We start from the raw sequence: 15,368 nt of genomic DNA on the forward strand, positions 1-15,368 counted from the left end.
CCAGCCTACGAACTTGGTTGACATGGGTTTAGGCCAGCCTAGATGAGCCAGGCCTTACATGATTCAGCCAAGTGGCACCCTAATTATCATCCTTTTGAGGGTCTGCATGCTGTTATCAGTAGATTTACTTCGAGTAGGCTCAAAGCAAGCATTTGCACATAAAGACAGTGATTTCTCAAAAAAAAAAAAAAGAAAAAGGAAAGAAAGGAATAGTGAGTATGTGGATCTGCACAAAAGAGTGCCACGAAGTTTCTGATGACCATGGGCTGTGCAGCTTAGTAAGGGAAAATGCTGGTCATTTTTCTTTACAATAATCATCATGAGGCACCAGGAGGGATCTTATTTTGTGCATCGCTTGAGAAAAGTCAAGCAACCAGCAAAGCTTTAGACTAATAACCAAATTTAGCCGGCGCCTTCAACTTTTCTAGAAACCAAATGTCTGCACACAAATAGAACACGCAACCTTGGCTGCAGGGTTCTCTAGTCGGGTTGTACAAAACATCACTACCCCCTTCCCATTCAGTACCAACTTATCACTCCATTTTACTTTTATTAATGGAAAGTGACTCCACGTACAAACTAGCAAGCACATATTGAATCCATCCGAAAACAAAATTAACGTCTTAGCTTGACCGGGCCGGCAATGTCTTCAAAAAGTGTTACCTTAAAATCGACAGATCCCTGAAAAAAAGCCTGAACTGGGCTAATTTCTTTCAAGAGAACAGGGACTACGTAAATCCCATCGGGAGGCACCCTCGCGTTTCATGTCTACCATTCGATACAAAGTGCTGCACTAAATCCTCTTGTGCTGCTAAATCCTGCATACAATGCATCTTTTCCTTTTATGTCATATAATGGGTCCCCAGGCTTTTCCTGTTATGCTATGATGGATTTGTGGTCTTCGATAGCCTCACATTGAAATTTGCTGCTGTTGAACTCGTCTCTCTTCTGAGCAATTGTCAGCTGGGAAATTGAAATAAACAAGATTTTAGTTACAGAGTGATTCCCCAGTCCTTCGCTTCATGCGTCCACAGCAAGTAACAGTAACTTCCCTCCTTACAGACACCAAACATGAGTCAATCCACCGTTTATCCAATAAAAATGTTCCTAAAAATCTGGAAAAAAAAAATGTTGAAGTAACATGGAAATCTCACACATGATTGCCCACTGACCGCCTGTACGTACCTAGAACCATACAACTCACTAGTTAACAGAACAATGAAGAAGCAACACATCGGCCTTCTAACAGTTTGAACGTGGATTCTTGGGTTACTGTAGCACTGCTCGAATCTGGACATGCTGTCACTATCAAGGCTACCTGAAACAGTGGAAAAAGATGACAATCAACCAAGGGCAGTAAGCCTGGAAGGTTATGAAATTGATAACAAGCCCAGGATCAGCTGTTCAACCTATCCGATAGGCTCTGGATGGCAGAAAGAAGCCTTTGTACAAGGAGAAGCATGCAAGGCACAGACTCTTTTACTTCATACACTCGCGAGGAGAATTACTAACACCAAAGTCCAAAATATGGATAAAACTCCCAATTGATCACCAACCAGTTAATTTATGCTCAGGCAGGCCCTGAATGTAAGTTTAGAAACTGCAGCCAATTGAATGATTTAGTTCAATCTCCCAGCAGGATTAGATTTATAAAACAAGAAAGTCAATTCCAACTAGAATCCGAGATGGGCTACTGCCTTACTTTCAGAATATTTACGCTAAACCTCAGCATAATCTACAATAACAAGATCAGATCTTGCATATCTTGACCAGCAGGGTGTCAAAAAACAATACTATAAGGGGGAAAAGAATGAAATATATATTAGCATAAATATCACAAAGTCAATATTAATGGCCCTATTGATGACTGAAATATATCTGATAGCACTTGCTGTACTTCTCCAGAGACATGTTCACAACGAATAAGATTAACTAATAAAGGGAAAAAGCATTCCAAGTTTCTTTTGAATGAATTTCTCTCCAAGCTGCTCAACACCCGCAGAGCCAACACAGCCAAGTTAGTCCTAGCAGCCAATTCCTCTTTCCTGGCTGAACCTAAAGGAAGTATCCAGCGTAAAGATGGACCGTTGCTTGGATTCTGGTGCTTTGGTTGGTATCCAGCACAATTTAAGTATATCTGTAATATTCTCTGACAAACTGCCACTATTTGGGAAACTACGCGCAACTCTTCTGACAGAGATGGCTTATCATTTAGTAGACTTTGCAGGAACTTGAGGTAGTTCTGGTAAGATTCATTCTCAAAGTGAACCACCGGGGGTTCAGAAATCTCCAAGAGGGAACATGCTTTCTGTAATTTCAGCTGTAGGGCAGTTTCTGAATGCACTTCACTTGCATGTGATGAAATTGATGAGAGTATCTCCAAAAGAATATTAATATGGGCTGGTGAAAAGCTTCTATGATGTACCTCATACAACTTCATAACAGCCTGTTAAAACAAGAAAAGAACAGAACAGAAAAGAAAAGGTAGTTGCAGATCAAAATCTCCAATGAAATAGCTGAAAGTACAAGAAATTGAATATAAAAGCTCAAGAAAAAAGAACGAAATTTGTGCATCATTTATATATAAACAAACTCAGTCAGTTCCATATCATGTATCATATCTAAGACAATTTAAAGTCTGATAGATGTTTCTTCAACCATGCATTGTATCCTTCTGGTTATTGTAATTGGCTTCATGTTGCCTTTTTCTTTTTCAAAAAGTGGTGGAGGTGGAGGATTGTCAAGCGTAGTCTCCTATTTGTTCTAAATGCAGCTTTATTTGGTTGTTTGAGATCCTTCAATCTCAGTAAATTCCAAATATTACATTGATACAAGGGGCTAGGGGCCAAATAAGTAATCCATGGCTCCTTAAACATGTGTGCATCATTTATTAAGGCTATTCACCCCTTTTCTGATTGTTATCCAAATGAAATACCAATTCAGCTTCCTTTTTAGATCCTGCATTACAAAAACACTAGAATGAGTAACAGGTAGGGATGCATGTAGTGTTGGAACCATAGTCATTATGCCCAGATCTGATGGGCCGGTTGGACAGGAAAACTGGCACTCTATCTGGTCCGATTATGCAATCGGACCAGATCTGCATTTAACCCAGTGAAAACTGGATCGAACCTGCCAGACTGCAAAAACTCTGGTGAATTTGGAACCCCAGTTTAAATCACTCTAAAAAATTCTTCCAAAAATACAGTGTAATAGGAGAGCTGAACCCCCATCAATTTAGAGTAACGCTAACATCTCAACCATCGAGGATCATTTTGGTGTTTCTTTAGGATTCATTAAGAAATATAATTAAATGAGTATTTCAAGCAGGTATAATATTTCAACAGTCAATTTCTTTTGTTTTGGTAGAACAATGAAAAGTACATAGTACATACACTTCATTTCAATTTTTTAGGTATTTTTAAAATGTTACTATTTGTTATAATTAAAATATACCAGTTAATTCTACATTATATATAATTATTCTTACAATTCTTAAAAATAGATGATTCGTGACTTTATATTTATGATACAACTGAAGTGTAGTGAAGGATGTTGATCAATGTGATCCAAAGAGCAAAATTCAAATTAAACATATATATCATATATATATACATATATATATATATTCTTACATTATAATAATTTTTATTAATTTTAAAATTTTGGATACACTTTAATGCAAAACCGGTTTGACTGATTAACCCAGTGGTCAAACCAGTGACCAGCGACCCAACCCCTTGACTGGGTCAGTCTCCAGTCCGGTTTTAATAACTATTGTTGGAACAGTCTAATATCTAAGAATTCCATTCTTTGCAGACCCATGAAAGGTGTCATGCCCATGCCCATGTCAAAGTGTCAAGTGCAGGCGTTTTTAAGAGTTCAGGTACCCAGTTTTTGTTCAAACATAGCTCTTTCTTAGTCATCAAAATGCAATTCTCATCAAACTACTTTCACCTTAGCTGGTTATTTATATACCCAATCATCAACTAGTAATATTTATTGTATAAAATATAACAACCATTACTAGGTTACGAATAAAAAATCACAAGCATATAAAAAACACATATATACACCTCTGTTCATAAAATTTCATAAGGACTTATTGAAGGATCATAGGTTAAGTGATTTGACTCATTGCAAGGAATAAGAAGATTGAGCACCTCAATAACAAAGGCCATCCACTTTTAGCTCATTAACATCTTCCAGTGGAGTATAAACTCCTCTTTCAGCCACTAATCTCCTTTGAACACTTCAGCATGGAATTGCTTTAAAAGAACCAATAGAGAACAATATAGTTCCACTAACTTGTAGCTTTAGCAAGATCACTAACTTCTGTTGAATCATTCATATCATCAACAAAGATTTACTTGTTTCTGAAAGCAGAATGTCACTTGAAGCATCTTCAAGTGCTTTTTGCATACATAATATGAAGTTCACTCTCAAAAGAAAGCATGGTCTTGTTAGTGGATTGAATAAGTAACATGGAAAACTAATTCTCTTTATACCACAATCATTTAACATTTGAATAAAGTGGGACCTAATGTTAATCATGTCAACACAAAAAGAAAACAGGGGCAATTAGCAACATTAAAACCAACTACACTGAATTCTACTTCATCAGCATTCCATTGTGTAGCACAAGTGCTAAAGTAACATGCTTTCTCTCAATATATGTAAAGAATATGGCCAAATATTTCTCACATACTTAGCACCTGCACACCATCTGAACTCCCAAAATGGGATTACCTGAACATTCCTTGTAAAATTGTTTCAGCCCAGTATCATTATCATTACAACTTCTTACTTGGATATTAAACTTCAACTGCTATAACTTTTGAGTCCATCAATGACTGATATTGATCTGATCATCAGGTAGCTAATAAATATAAATGATATGTACTTCAAAGGGTCAGAATATTTTAGTTCAACAGTTTCATATGCTGAAATTGAAACTTCTGATATATTGCATGTAAGACCCAACAACTGAAGCAAAAGGATAAAAGATGGGACCAGCTTCAAGCTACAAAATGGAAGTAACTGTACTTGCAAATTTATAGCATTTAAAGCATGCATCAAGATATCATGGATCAAATCACAAAGAAATGCTTGTGGCACTGAGGAAAAGCTTCTAGAAATAACTTTGCTGCTAAAAGGAGAATGCTCAAAGTACCTGTACAACCATAAGCTGCACAGCTATGTGACTCTTCAGTCTTACAGCTACATAAGATGCGGTCTCCATATTAGCATCCTCCTCATCGTTAACAAATTCATGATCTGAATACTGTTCAGCATCAGAATAAGCTTGAGTTTTATCTGAAATTTCAATATTTTGCATTATTCTGACAATTCTTGAAAATACAGGCAATAACAGAGTAGCTGCTTCTTTTAAATGCAACAGAATCTCCTTCCATTCTGTGTCTGAGAGTTTGCTTCCAAGGTGTCCTGTCAAATGCAGTAAAGCAGCCGCACCTATGCTGGCTAATTGTGGATAGGAACTTTTCACAAAACTTGTGAGAATAGCTGCAACCATTGCTAGTTGTGAACGCACATCATCAAAAAACTTAACAAATAAGTCCACTAAACACTGTGCTGCCACGGCATCAGTTTCTGGACTCCAGGAATCTTCCTCAAGGATTTCAGAGTTATGCATTGGAGAGACCTGACCATCAAGTATGCTGCGTGCATTGCTAAATACAGGATAAATGACAGATTTGAAGATACTGTTCCAAAAAGTGCACGAGAAGAGGTGCCCATGGTCCTTCAAAATGTCAAAGAGTACTTCTAAAGCACCTTTTCTAATTGTAGGCCTCGGATCAGACGTCAATTTTGATAAACCTGAAATTCATGTGGAGAAAAGTTAACATCATAAATGAAGATATAATTTTAAATTTTAAAAGAGATACAAAGCACAAGAAATTTAAGCCTTGATAAATGACAATACCAGCAAGCAAAGGGACCCAAAAGTAAACATGGTCATCTTTCTCAGAAAAGTTATTTCCATCTGAAGGATTTCTGTTTTCTGGATGGCACTCGGTGTTCTTATCATAGCAGACTAATCCTCCTTCTGCAAGTTTAACAGCACAGAACCGAAGAAATGCAATAGCATTAAGGCTGGCATCGCTATTGAATCTGCTGTGCGTGAATGTGATGAGACACTTAACACAGTCAGTGAATGTTGTGGTCTCTGTCTCAGTTATATAGGGAAAGTAGTCACGAACTATTTTCTCCATCGTCTCAAAAGCTAATAGAACAATATTTTTACGTTCATCGGCAGCAGCAGTGGTAAAAACCTGGAATATGAAGAGCAGCTATAAGTTTCAGGCATACATGAGCAAAATGGACAATGAGAACACAAAGTTCACTGCTGCATGAGCTCTCACTTATGTTCAACATTTGCACAAATAACTCTGAGAAAACAAAAGATGTTAAATTGCCAATATGACAAAGAAGAGCAAAACATACCGTAAAAACACTTTTCCAGCCAGATTTTACATTATTTACGCGACTCAAAACCATCTGGGAAATACATCGAACAATTAGTTCCCTGATTTCTGAAGAACTGCTTTTCTGCATAACAACCACAAAAGGTCTCAAGAATTCATTCTGAAAGTTATAATTTGCCAATTCTTCTCTCTCCAGAAACTTCATAGCCAACTGTCGCAATGAATCCATCACAAATATTGCAACTGAAAGATTTTCAGACAACCCAACTGAGACAAAAAAGTCAGACAAAACACTCCACATGCGAGACCACACCAATCGAATGCGGTTCATATTATAATGCCTGCACATAAAGAACAAAGCATTTAGTAAACTTAATATGTTGCATTATTGTTTTACAAGAAATAGTGAACTCGAAAGATACATTCCCAAGGCAAGTTCAGAAACCAGTCTTACGCAATTTCTACAATTTTTGTAAGGCTGAAAACACGAGGATTTGTAGGAGACTGCAATTCTGCGATAGAAACCTTGCAAAGAGCCTTTACAAAAGCTACTATTGCATCACCATTCAATCTCTGGCTATGAGCAAATATGTGGTTTAGCTCGAAACTTCCAATCTGGTCCAGTAAATTTAAATTTGAAATAAAATTATTAATCTGTTCTTGAGTAACCAATGCTGAAGCATTAACTCCAACTGATGCACTATCATAAGAACCCCCTCGGACAACAGCCATTACAGCTGGATTTTGAAGGGCATTTCCTTTTCTCTTTGAGGGTGGAATGGTAGGAGACTTCTGTGACTTTTCCTCTGACTCCATGAGAGATACTGTAAAGAATGAAGCATCAAGAGGAGCACCCTCTCCCAGCAGGTGTAAATGTTCAAATCGTGAAAGACACATCAATACATGCTCCCATGCTTCTTGTAAATAATTACCATCTTCAATGGCTATCGATATTATAGCCTGTTAACAGACCAAAATGGGTAAGATATACAATTATAGAATCATATTTGCATGAAACATCAGCAAGTTCCACTTGGTTTCAGCATTATGCATGCAGTTCAAAAGTCACAATGGAAGATCCATAATCTCAAACCAGAAAAGAAGAGCTTGAACAACCTCAACATCATAATAAGAAATAATACTGATGCCACATTTAATCCTACCAAATTCAATATAACATCTGCAGCTATGCAGTAAACAAGTGTCAGTAATAGTAAACAAGTCTCGTTACCAAAGCTCACAATTCCATTCCACAGATGGCGAAAATATTGAGGCTAAACAGCCGCAATCAGCCAACAGTATCAAGACAGCAAAACATTTTAGAGTGTCATATCATCAAATACTTTAATGAAAGTAATGAGTTTTTAATATATACACAGTGAGGATAGCATTTACTTCTTGTAATCACATAATGAAATAAGGCAAATTTCTAACAAGGTGCCATTAAATAGTCAAATCAATGTGGCAGTGAATGTATTATAATGTAATTGGATATCTTTCATTTTTACATATTTTCATCTTACATAATTGTAAGCATGCTCAGATTTTGAATACTGAAGAATCAAATGTTACGGAACACCAATACAGTCAGTACCTATTCCTTGTGTAAGTAACATCTAATATTGAGAAAATGATTCATAGTCATTCCTTGTCACTTCATAGTGTTGTAATAGACAAGCTCGTATCAAGTAAATTGATAAGCAAGTAAAGAAAAGGCTCTCGTCACTCCAATAGATAAGGTTCAGAACTCAGAAGTTTTTTATGTTAGGCAACGAGAATAACAAAACTAATCAAGAAAAAAGTCTAATGCCTGAGTAACCATAAGGCTCCTATCCTTCAGAAAAGTCAATCTACCGCAGCCTCATTATCATGCTAGAAAATAATGAAGGCGTGCTTTGTGTGCTTCTCCATCAAAGTTGGTTAATTTATAATACTACTTAAAAATAAAAGAAATATCCTTGTGAATGGTCACCTTCACAGCATCAACATTCTTCTGCTTCATGTCAGCAGCAGAGTGAAGGTATGTAAATTTGGCTACAGATGTAACAAAAGCATCTCTCTGCGTTTGCATACACATTACTGAGGTGACATGCACAGCATATCGGAAACCCTGCAAACAATGAGATGTAGCAGCCTTATTGTCACTTTGGTCTAGTGTCACACTGAAAGCAGCCATCATTGGGGCCCAGCAAACCTCCATCATAAATCTCAGAATAGCTGTATCACTGACAGCATAGAACACAGACCTGCATTACCAACAAAAGTGAATTCATAATCAAAGTAGCATTAAATTCATCCTCTTAAGCATTTATCTAAATTAATCTTACTCTGACTTCCCACTCTTTGCTTTAAATTTCTCCTGGATATTCTTAATGAGTAAGTCATTTGCACCTAAAGCCTTTTCTTCTGATTGCTTCCAATTGATTAAGCTGAAAATACTGTCCAAGCCCAAAAGCTTATTGATACTGCTTATCTGCTTGTTCTGTGGAGCTGAGGAATCAGCATTCATTTTTATTTCATGTTTCACTATTTGATCATACAAGGAACCCAAATAATCTTCTGGTAAATCCTTTCCATCATCTATTCCTCGATTATTGCGAATGAAATCAGTTTTAGACATCTGCACCCCCCAAAAAAAAAGAAGAGGATATAACCATTTAGTTTTTACTGTTCTAGAATTTAATAAAAATAACATTTTTGAACACACCTTGTCTTTGACCATGTTGTTGTGTGCATCTGTATTTAGCAATATCACAGAATAAGCAAGAACATATGCAGTATCTGCACTGGTAAAAGAACTAGGGTTGCATATGCAGTAGCGTTCTGCGAACTTCTCCATGATGCGATCAATTTTCTGTGCTTCACCAGGCAACCTAAAGCCCCGTAAGAAAAACCTAATGGCTTCACCAAAATCCATACGTTCAAAATCAAATGAATCCACATATGCATGCATAACTTTCAAAGGGAACTCCTCCCTTTCACCCAAATAGTCACCAATAATTGTTTGATTCAACCCAGTGGTGTTTTTCAGGAATGAAACTACATCCTCCGGAGCAGCACCTATCTTCTTGGTGTTAATCAGAAATTCAATACCTTTCGAAGGTTTCCTATTGAATAGCGAGATACCCTTCTGCAATGACCAATGCAGTCATCATCACAATGCCATGGGTTATTGTAAATAATAACATAGAATGTCAAGTGGAATACAAAAAATTACTTTCACCTGAAATTCTATTTTATAAGCCCGTCGTTGCTCCAATGTGGTAGCATCTGATAATTCAGAATTGGTATCAGAATGCAGCTCATAGTCAAATCCATTTCCTTCTTCTCCAGTGAATGAGCTACTATTTTCTATCGAATAATCAGTTTCAGCACTTCTTGGAGAAAAATCTTCAATTCTCAATTGCTGATCCAACCATGCACCCATTGACTTTATGATACCAGCTAGGCACTTGACTGACTCAATGCGAAACGTATTATCCTGTGCTGGGGACAATGTTGTTACAGATCCAGAAGGCACACCTAGAGCAGTCTTCAGAAGACCATTGACAATCCTGCAAAAGTCTGATGGAATTAAAAGTGTTTTAATACATTTTAATAAAAACTGAAGCAAAGATGATGCTCAAAAATGTAAAAACGTTCAGTAAAGAAAATACTCTACTTAATTTGTTCTGCCTAAGGGGCAGCATAGATGTGTTTTTCCATGTAGAAGAAGGTAAAGGGAAACATTAATTGCGAATGAAAGTGTACCTCTCAAAAATGTTTGGTGCATCCACGTCACAGTCATAGTTCACAAAAATATCAATAATCATCTGTGGATCCTGACAGATCTTTTCCAACAGGTTGAGAACTGTCATTTTTTGCAAGAAACTAGGCTGAAGCACATTTTCAAGAATGCGTAGGACAAGCATAGGAAAGAAAATTCCAATTTCCTCTTTCAGCCCAGATCTAAACCTTAACAAGCCCAAGAAAATCGAACATAGAAGCTGAAAGATACTCATCACAGATAAAGCGCTATTCTTCAACAATGATAAGCAGAGGTACTGCTTGATCGTCCCAAGAAACCTGTATAAAGCAAAGATACGTACCAATATCATAATCAAAGTAATAACAATGATAGATAACACTGATAAAGACATGGTAAAAGTTCACAACATGTTTGTGTTACAGACTCTGTTCTCTTCTTCAATATTGTGATAGCAAAAACATTTTCTTTCTTATTGTTAATTTCACCATTCCTTTTTTTCCCTCTAGCAGGTACTGCTTTGCCTGTTTCTGGAAAAAAATGATAATAATAATAAAGAACAGAATTATAGAATTAAAGCATGGCAAACTGTAGCTAATGCAAAATATAAGTGAAAATCTATAGCTGCATAGAAGCATCAGTCCTCAAGTCTCCTTCACATAGGTAGCTGGTTTCCTTCAGGTCTGCGAAGTGCGAACGTTCACTGGATTTGGTTCCATTTTCACTTGGTGTGCTGCTTTGGTCAGCCCTTCAATCTCAGGTTCTTACTGGGGTATCAAATGCATTATTTTTGAAAGAAATTGGTTATGTTTGATCAGTTCAGTCAGTTAGTGGCGCATAGAAATTTTAAGAAGACTTTGGTCTCAGATTCCATTTCTAAGAAAAATTGTAAAGAACACTAAAGATCCATTCCAGATTCAAATAATGAAATCTATAAATTCAACGCTATGCGCTCTGAATTTTAGCTAGCATGTTTTAAAACTTTTCACAATATTCACACTGATTGTTATACAGATGGCTTCTCCATATACTCTTCAACTAAAGTCCAAGGTCCTGTCCTTACTAACCTCCTACTTCTAAAGCATATGCTGAACCCGTTGGAACCATCTCTGCACTATCTTCCTTGACTCGAGATGTCTGTTTGTCTCTACAGAAATACAAGCATACAACATATATACACATGCATACATACACGTGGATATATGTATGCATATATATCTATACTTTCTTTCATACAAGGATAAATGAAAATATATATACATATATTCCAATATGGTTTCAAGTTGGCTGGTCACAGAGAAAATAAGTCATGTTATAACACAAAATAGAAGAAAAATTGTCGTACTCTGCTTGAAGTGTAAAATCACTTACCTTCAATCTTGTACTAGGCACTACGCAGACACTTAATGGTCAAAGCACCGAAGATGACCGAAAAAAAACAAGAAAAAAATAAAAGTTCGGAGGAAAAACCTATGAATAAGTCCCCTCTACTAATTCCTTTTCATTTTTCAACCCTCTTCTCCTTTAGTTTTTTCCCCTTATCCTTTGTCAGGAACAACAACTACCAGTGGTACCTGCTGCAATAACCATCATTACCGCACTCAATAACACCAAGGATAACCACCACCCATATAGTCATGATAGTGGCAATCATAGATTGTTGTAACAGTATTGGGAACCATACTAGTACCTTATTAATATGGTATGGTACACCTAATACAATCTATTATATTCTGCCTACCAATACAAGATCAGGAGACCCTTTTCTCATGTCTAGCCATGATGTAGCCCAAACCAATGTTATAAAAAATAGCTATCTGTATGCGGGCCATTAAAGGACCTAATGTATATGCAATATGCAGGCTGCATATGCGGGTATATACATGATTATTATTTTAACTATCTAAAAATGAATATAATATATTAAATATAAGAAAAATAATAGTAATGATACTATTTTCATGGATGGATATTTGCAAATATTGATAATAATAACAACTAATAATTAGTATTTATTGCTTACTACCTAATATCTAATAGCAATAATTATAGCATAACCAAAATTTTAGCACTATTATGTCTGTATAAAGTCACCTGAAATTCATATCAAACTTACCCATCAACTTGTAACCGCTTCACTTTCATATACATAAGAGTGGGTTATATATGTAGCTCCAAAATGCTAAGCAGGCTCAGGTATGCATACTAAATTGGCCATATATGCAGCAACGAAATGTTAAGTGGATCACCTTTTTAATCCATATGCAATATGACCACATATAATACTACATATATGCAATGCAAGTAAAGGACCATGTATGCATAAGTTGACACATATGCAGTAGTATGCACCGTATTTTAAAATACTAAAGAAATCAAACAGTAAGGGTTGGTACAACACGAAAACAAGTGGAACCAATTGGTCCCACCTAGTATAGGCTGGTTCAACCTCATTGTTATATCAAACCTCAATACTGTAATGGTACCTTGCTAATACAGTGTGACTTGCCTGGTACTAGGTAATAAGGGTGAGTACAATGAATCATCGCTACAACCACTTTGCAAGAGAGAAAGAAGACAAAGAAAAGAGAATGAGGAGAAGGATGGATCAGAAATTACTAAAAGAACAAAAGGAAAACCCCGTCAACTATGTGCACCTCCACTATTATTGTATGTCATCTTCATTATTGTTAGTTGTCATCTCTCTCACCAACTATCACCTAGACTTTGGCATGGGATGCTCGAGCTATTAGACCTGATATGCTCAAGCTAGACCGGTTTCACTCAATCTCCCTCTTTGTCCTTCACTACTCACTCATGACCTCTCCTCCACCACAAGGAAGATGGGCGGCCCCCTCCCTCCTACTCCAGTGCCATCCCCATCCAAAGAAACTGGCCTTTGTGCCATATTAGCCTCCACTCAATCAAATTATAATGTTGGAGACTCCAATAGTGATGAATTTGCAATTGAACACCCTACTCTCATAAGACTATCCTCTTCACCATCTCCACATATGTTGTCCTGAACTTTCCCTCATTTAAAACTCTCTTCTTCATCATCTCCACATCTGTTGTCATGGCCCCTGGGGTTGAGGATAACACCTTCACCAATGTGCAACCCTCCCCACCTTACTTCCCTATACTTCCCCTCCTTCCTCCTTGAGCCTCTAGTTGGAACTCTATCATCCCCATCACCGCCTCCAAAAAATAAAGTATTGGTTGCAAGGTTGGCTTTGATCCTTAGAAATTTATATAGGGTGAGAATCAGGTTTCCCATGTTAGGATTAGTGCCACCACTTCCTTCTCCTTTCTCCTTCCTTAACCTTCTCTTCCCTCCTTAAACTAGGTGCTATCTCTTCCAGCATTTCTATCATGCTATCTATAAACATCTTGGATGTTAACCTTTCTAAGTAGGCATTAGTTTAACTCTCTTAATGATTTATCTTATGCTTTACTAATGGTCAAATCAAAGAATGACTTGCTTCTCTTTATTTTGCAGTTCCCTTGAAATAATTATTTATGAAATATAGAACCTAAAAAGTTGGCCTTTGTAGAAGAAAGCCATTATGGTTATTCAACAAAAAAAAAAAAAAAAAAATCCTTCTTCCTTGTATTAACCATTATTACATCACTTTTCAATGATTTCATTATGTAGCATTTTATTCCACGAATATTGGAAGTACTACTGTGCTACAAAATTTTAGAAAGGTATCCTAATATTTCACATAGCTTTGGTCATAGGCATCACACTACATATCCAGTGTTTTTCCAATTTGTTGAAAGAAGTCATAACATGAATTTCCAAACATCTTGCGCTAAATTTCAAGGAAAAAAAATGAAATGCTCTTGTTGTCTAACATGGATCATTTATCATAAAAGCCAAAAACCAGATTAACATGAAATCACCTATCATTAATTAAGTAAAGTTTGAAGGAAAAACGAAAAGACCAGAAAAAAAAAAACTTGCCTCTCGTTTGTTCGCCAAAGTGATCCAGCATTGTCAATTACCATCTTCAGCAGCTCCAAAGACAAAACTTTCCCCCTCAGCAAAAGAGGATCCTCTGGATTCTCCTGTGTCGAGAACTTCATGGAAAGCTTGCACAAGTTCTTGAACAGGAACAGCCCATCCTCCCTAATTTTACTCAATTCACCTGAATCAACTCCCCCATTCACCTCCCTATCCGTTTTCTGTACCTTTAGTGGAAGCGCATCAGATTCGCTTCCTTCCATCGCCTCATTGATGAAATTCTGTGCAGCGTGTACCAGACTCGAATCATTCAAGTTCCTGTCGGAGAGATCCAACATATCAGCGATCGACACCGTGCGAACCCCGACCTCCATCGCATCCACCTCCACCCGGGCGTACATGATGGCCAGGATCTGAGCCAGAACCAGCTTGGCGCACAGCTGATTGGCCCCGCTCTGGCTACCGAGGTACACGTTGTAGCAGCTCTTGACGATCTGGGCCAGGCACTCCCCGCGGATCAGCACGACAGGCGACCGGACAGCAGCGATGAGGACGCGGAGCATGGCGAGCTCGATCGCGTCCTCGCCAAGCCCGCCGCACCCGCAGATGGATCCGACGAGGCGGGACGCGGCGTGGAGGTGGTGGTTGTCGCCCTCGGATCGGTGGTCGATCTCGCCGCGGATGAGGCCGTGGGAGAAGAGCTTCTGGGCGCATTCGAGAGCGGGCTCGGCAACCTTGGCGGAGGCGGCGTCGATGGCGAGGGCGAGGGGGTGGAGGACAGTGTCGGCGTCGGAGGTGGAGAGGCCGAGGAGGGGGGAGGCGAGAGAGTCATCGGAGTCGGTGACGGCATCGAGGCGGTCGAGTGCCGCCTTGCAGGCGGCGACAAGGTTGGAGTGCTTCCTCCAGGCGGCGTTCTTGATGATCTTGTCGAGGCCGGGACCAAGGACGCGGCCGGCGCGAGACGAGCCCCCCAGGGGCTGCGCAGACGCCATGGCGGACGCCAGAAGAGATCAGATCGGATCGGCAATCGTTGGATCCGAATTTTGTTAGGGTTAGGGTTTGAGATCGGAGGGGAAGGAAGCCATGGGAAGTGGAGGGAAGAGAGGGAGGGATTCTCTGATCTCCCTTCTTCCAGATGAAATGGGGATTGGGGAAGCGAGGGGAGCGGAAGGGGCATTTTGGTCATTTGAGGACTAGACGACCGTGACAA

General features: G+C 38.4%; 1 protein-coding gene across 2 annotated transcripts; it reads right to left on the bottom strand.

The window, feature by feature from the left end:
* Nucleotides 1-1,796: 1,796 nt before the first annotated feature.
* LOC103695831 (SEC7-like guanine nucleotide exchange family protein) lies at nucleotides 1,797-15,361 on the bottom strand. Of its 2 annotated transcripts, XR_015975447.2 has the most exons (12): nucleotides 14,159-15,315; nucleotides 10,197-10,511; nucleotides 9,670-10,000; nucleotides 9,154-9,576; nucleotides 8,774-9,066; nucleotides 8,419-8,692; nucleotides 6,901-7,406; nucleotides 6,466-6,787; nucleotides 5,945-6,293; nucleotides 5,174-5,838; nucleotides 4,164-4,335; nucleotides 1,797-2,446 (listed from the first exon to the last, which is right to left on the bottom strand). XR_015975447.2 is itself a non-coding variant. In XM_008777254.6 (11 exons), exons 1-11 carry the CDS (start codon nucleotides 15,148-15,150, stop codon nucleotides 1,835-1,837), a joined length of 5,082 nt encoding a protein of 1,693 aa, XP_008775476.2. In that variant the 5' UTR covers nucleotides 15,151-15,361; the 3' UTR covers nucleotides 1,797-1,834. The 2 variants fall into 2 exon arrangements, 1 of the variants encoding a protein (XP_008775476.2); XM_008777254.6 differs by lacking the exon at nucleotides 4,164-4,335 and having other exon boundaries at nucleotides 14,159-15,361.
* Between the last annotated feature and the right edge of the window lie 7 nt (nucleotides 15,362-15,368).

Source organism: Phoenix dactylifera, chromosome 2, assembly GCF_051530095.1.
Source record: "Phoenix dactylifera cultivar Ajwa chromosome 2, Ajwa_hap1_PhDact_Kaust_v1.1, whole genome shotgun sequence".
NCBI classification, from domain to species: domain Eukaryota; kingdom Viridiplantae; phylum Streptophyta; class Magnoliopsida; order Arecales; family Arecaceae; genus Phoenix; species Phoenix dactylifera.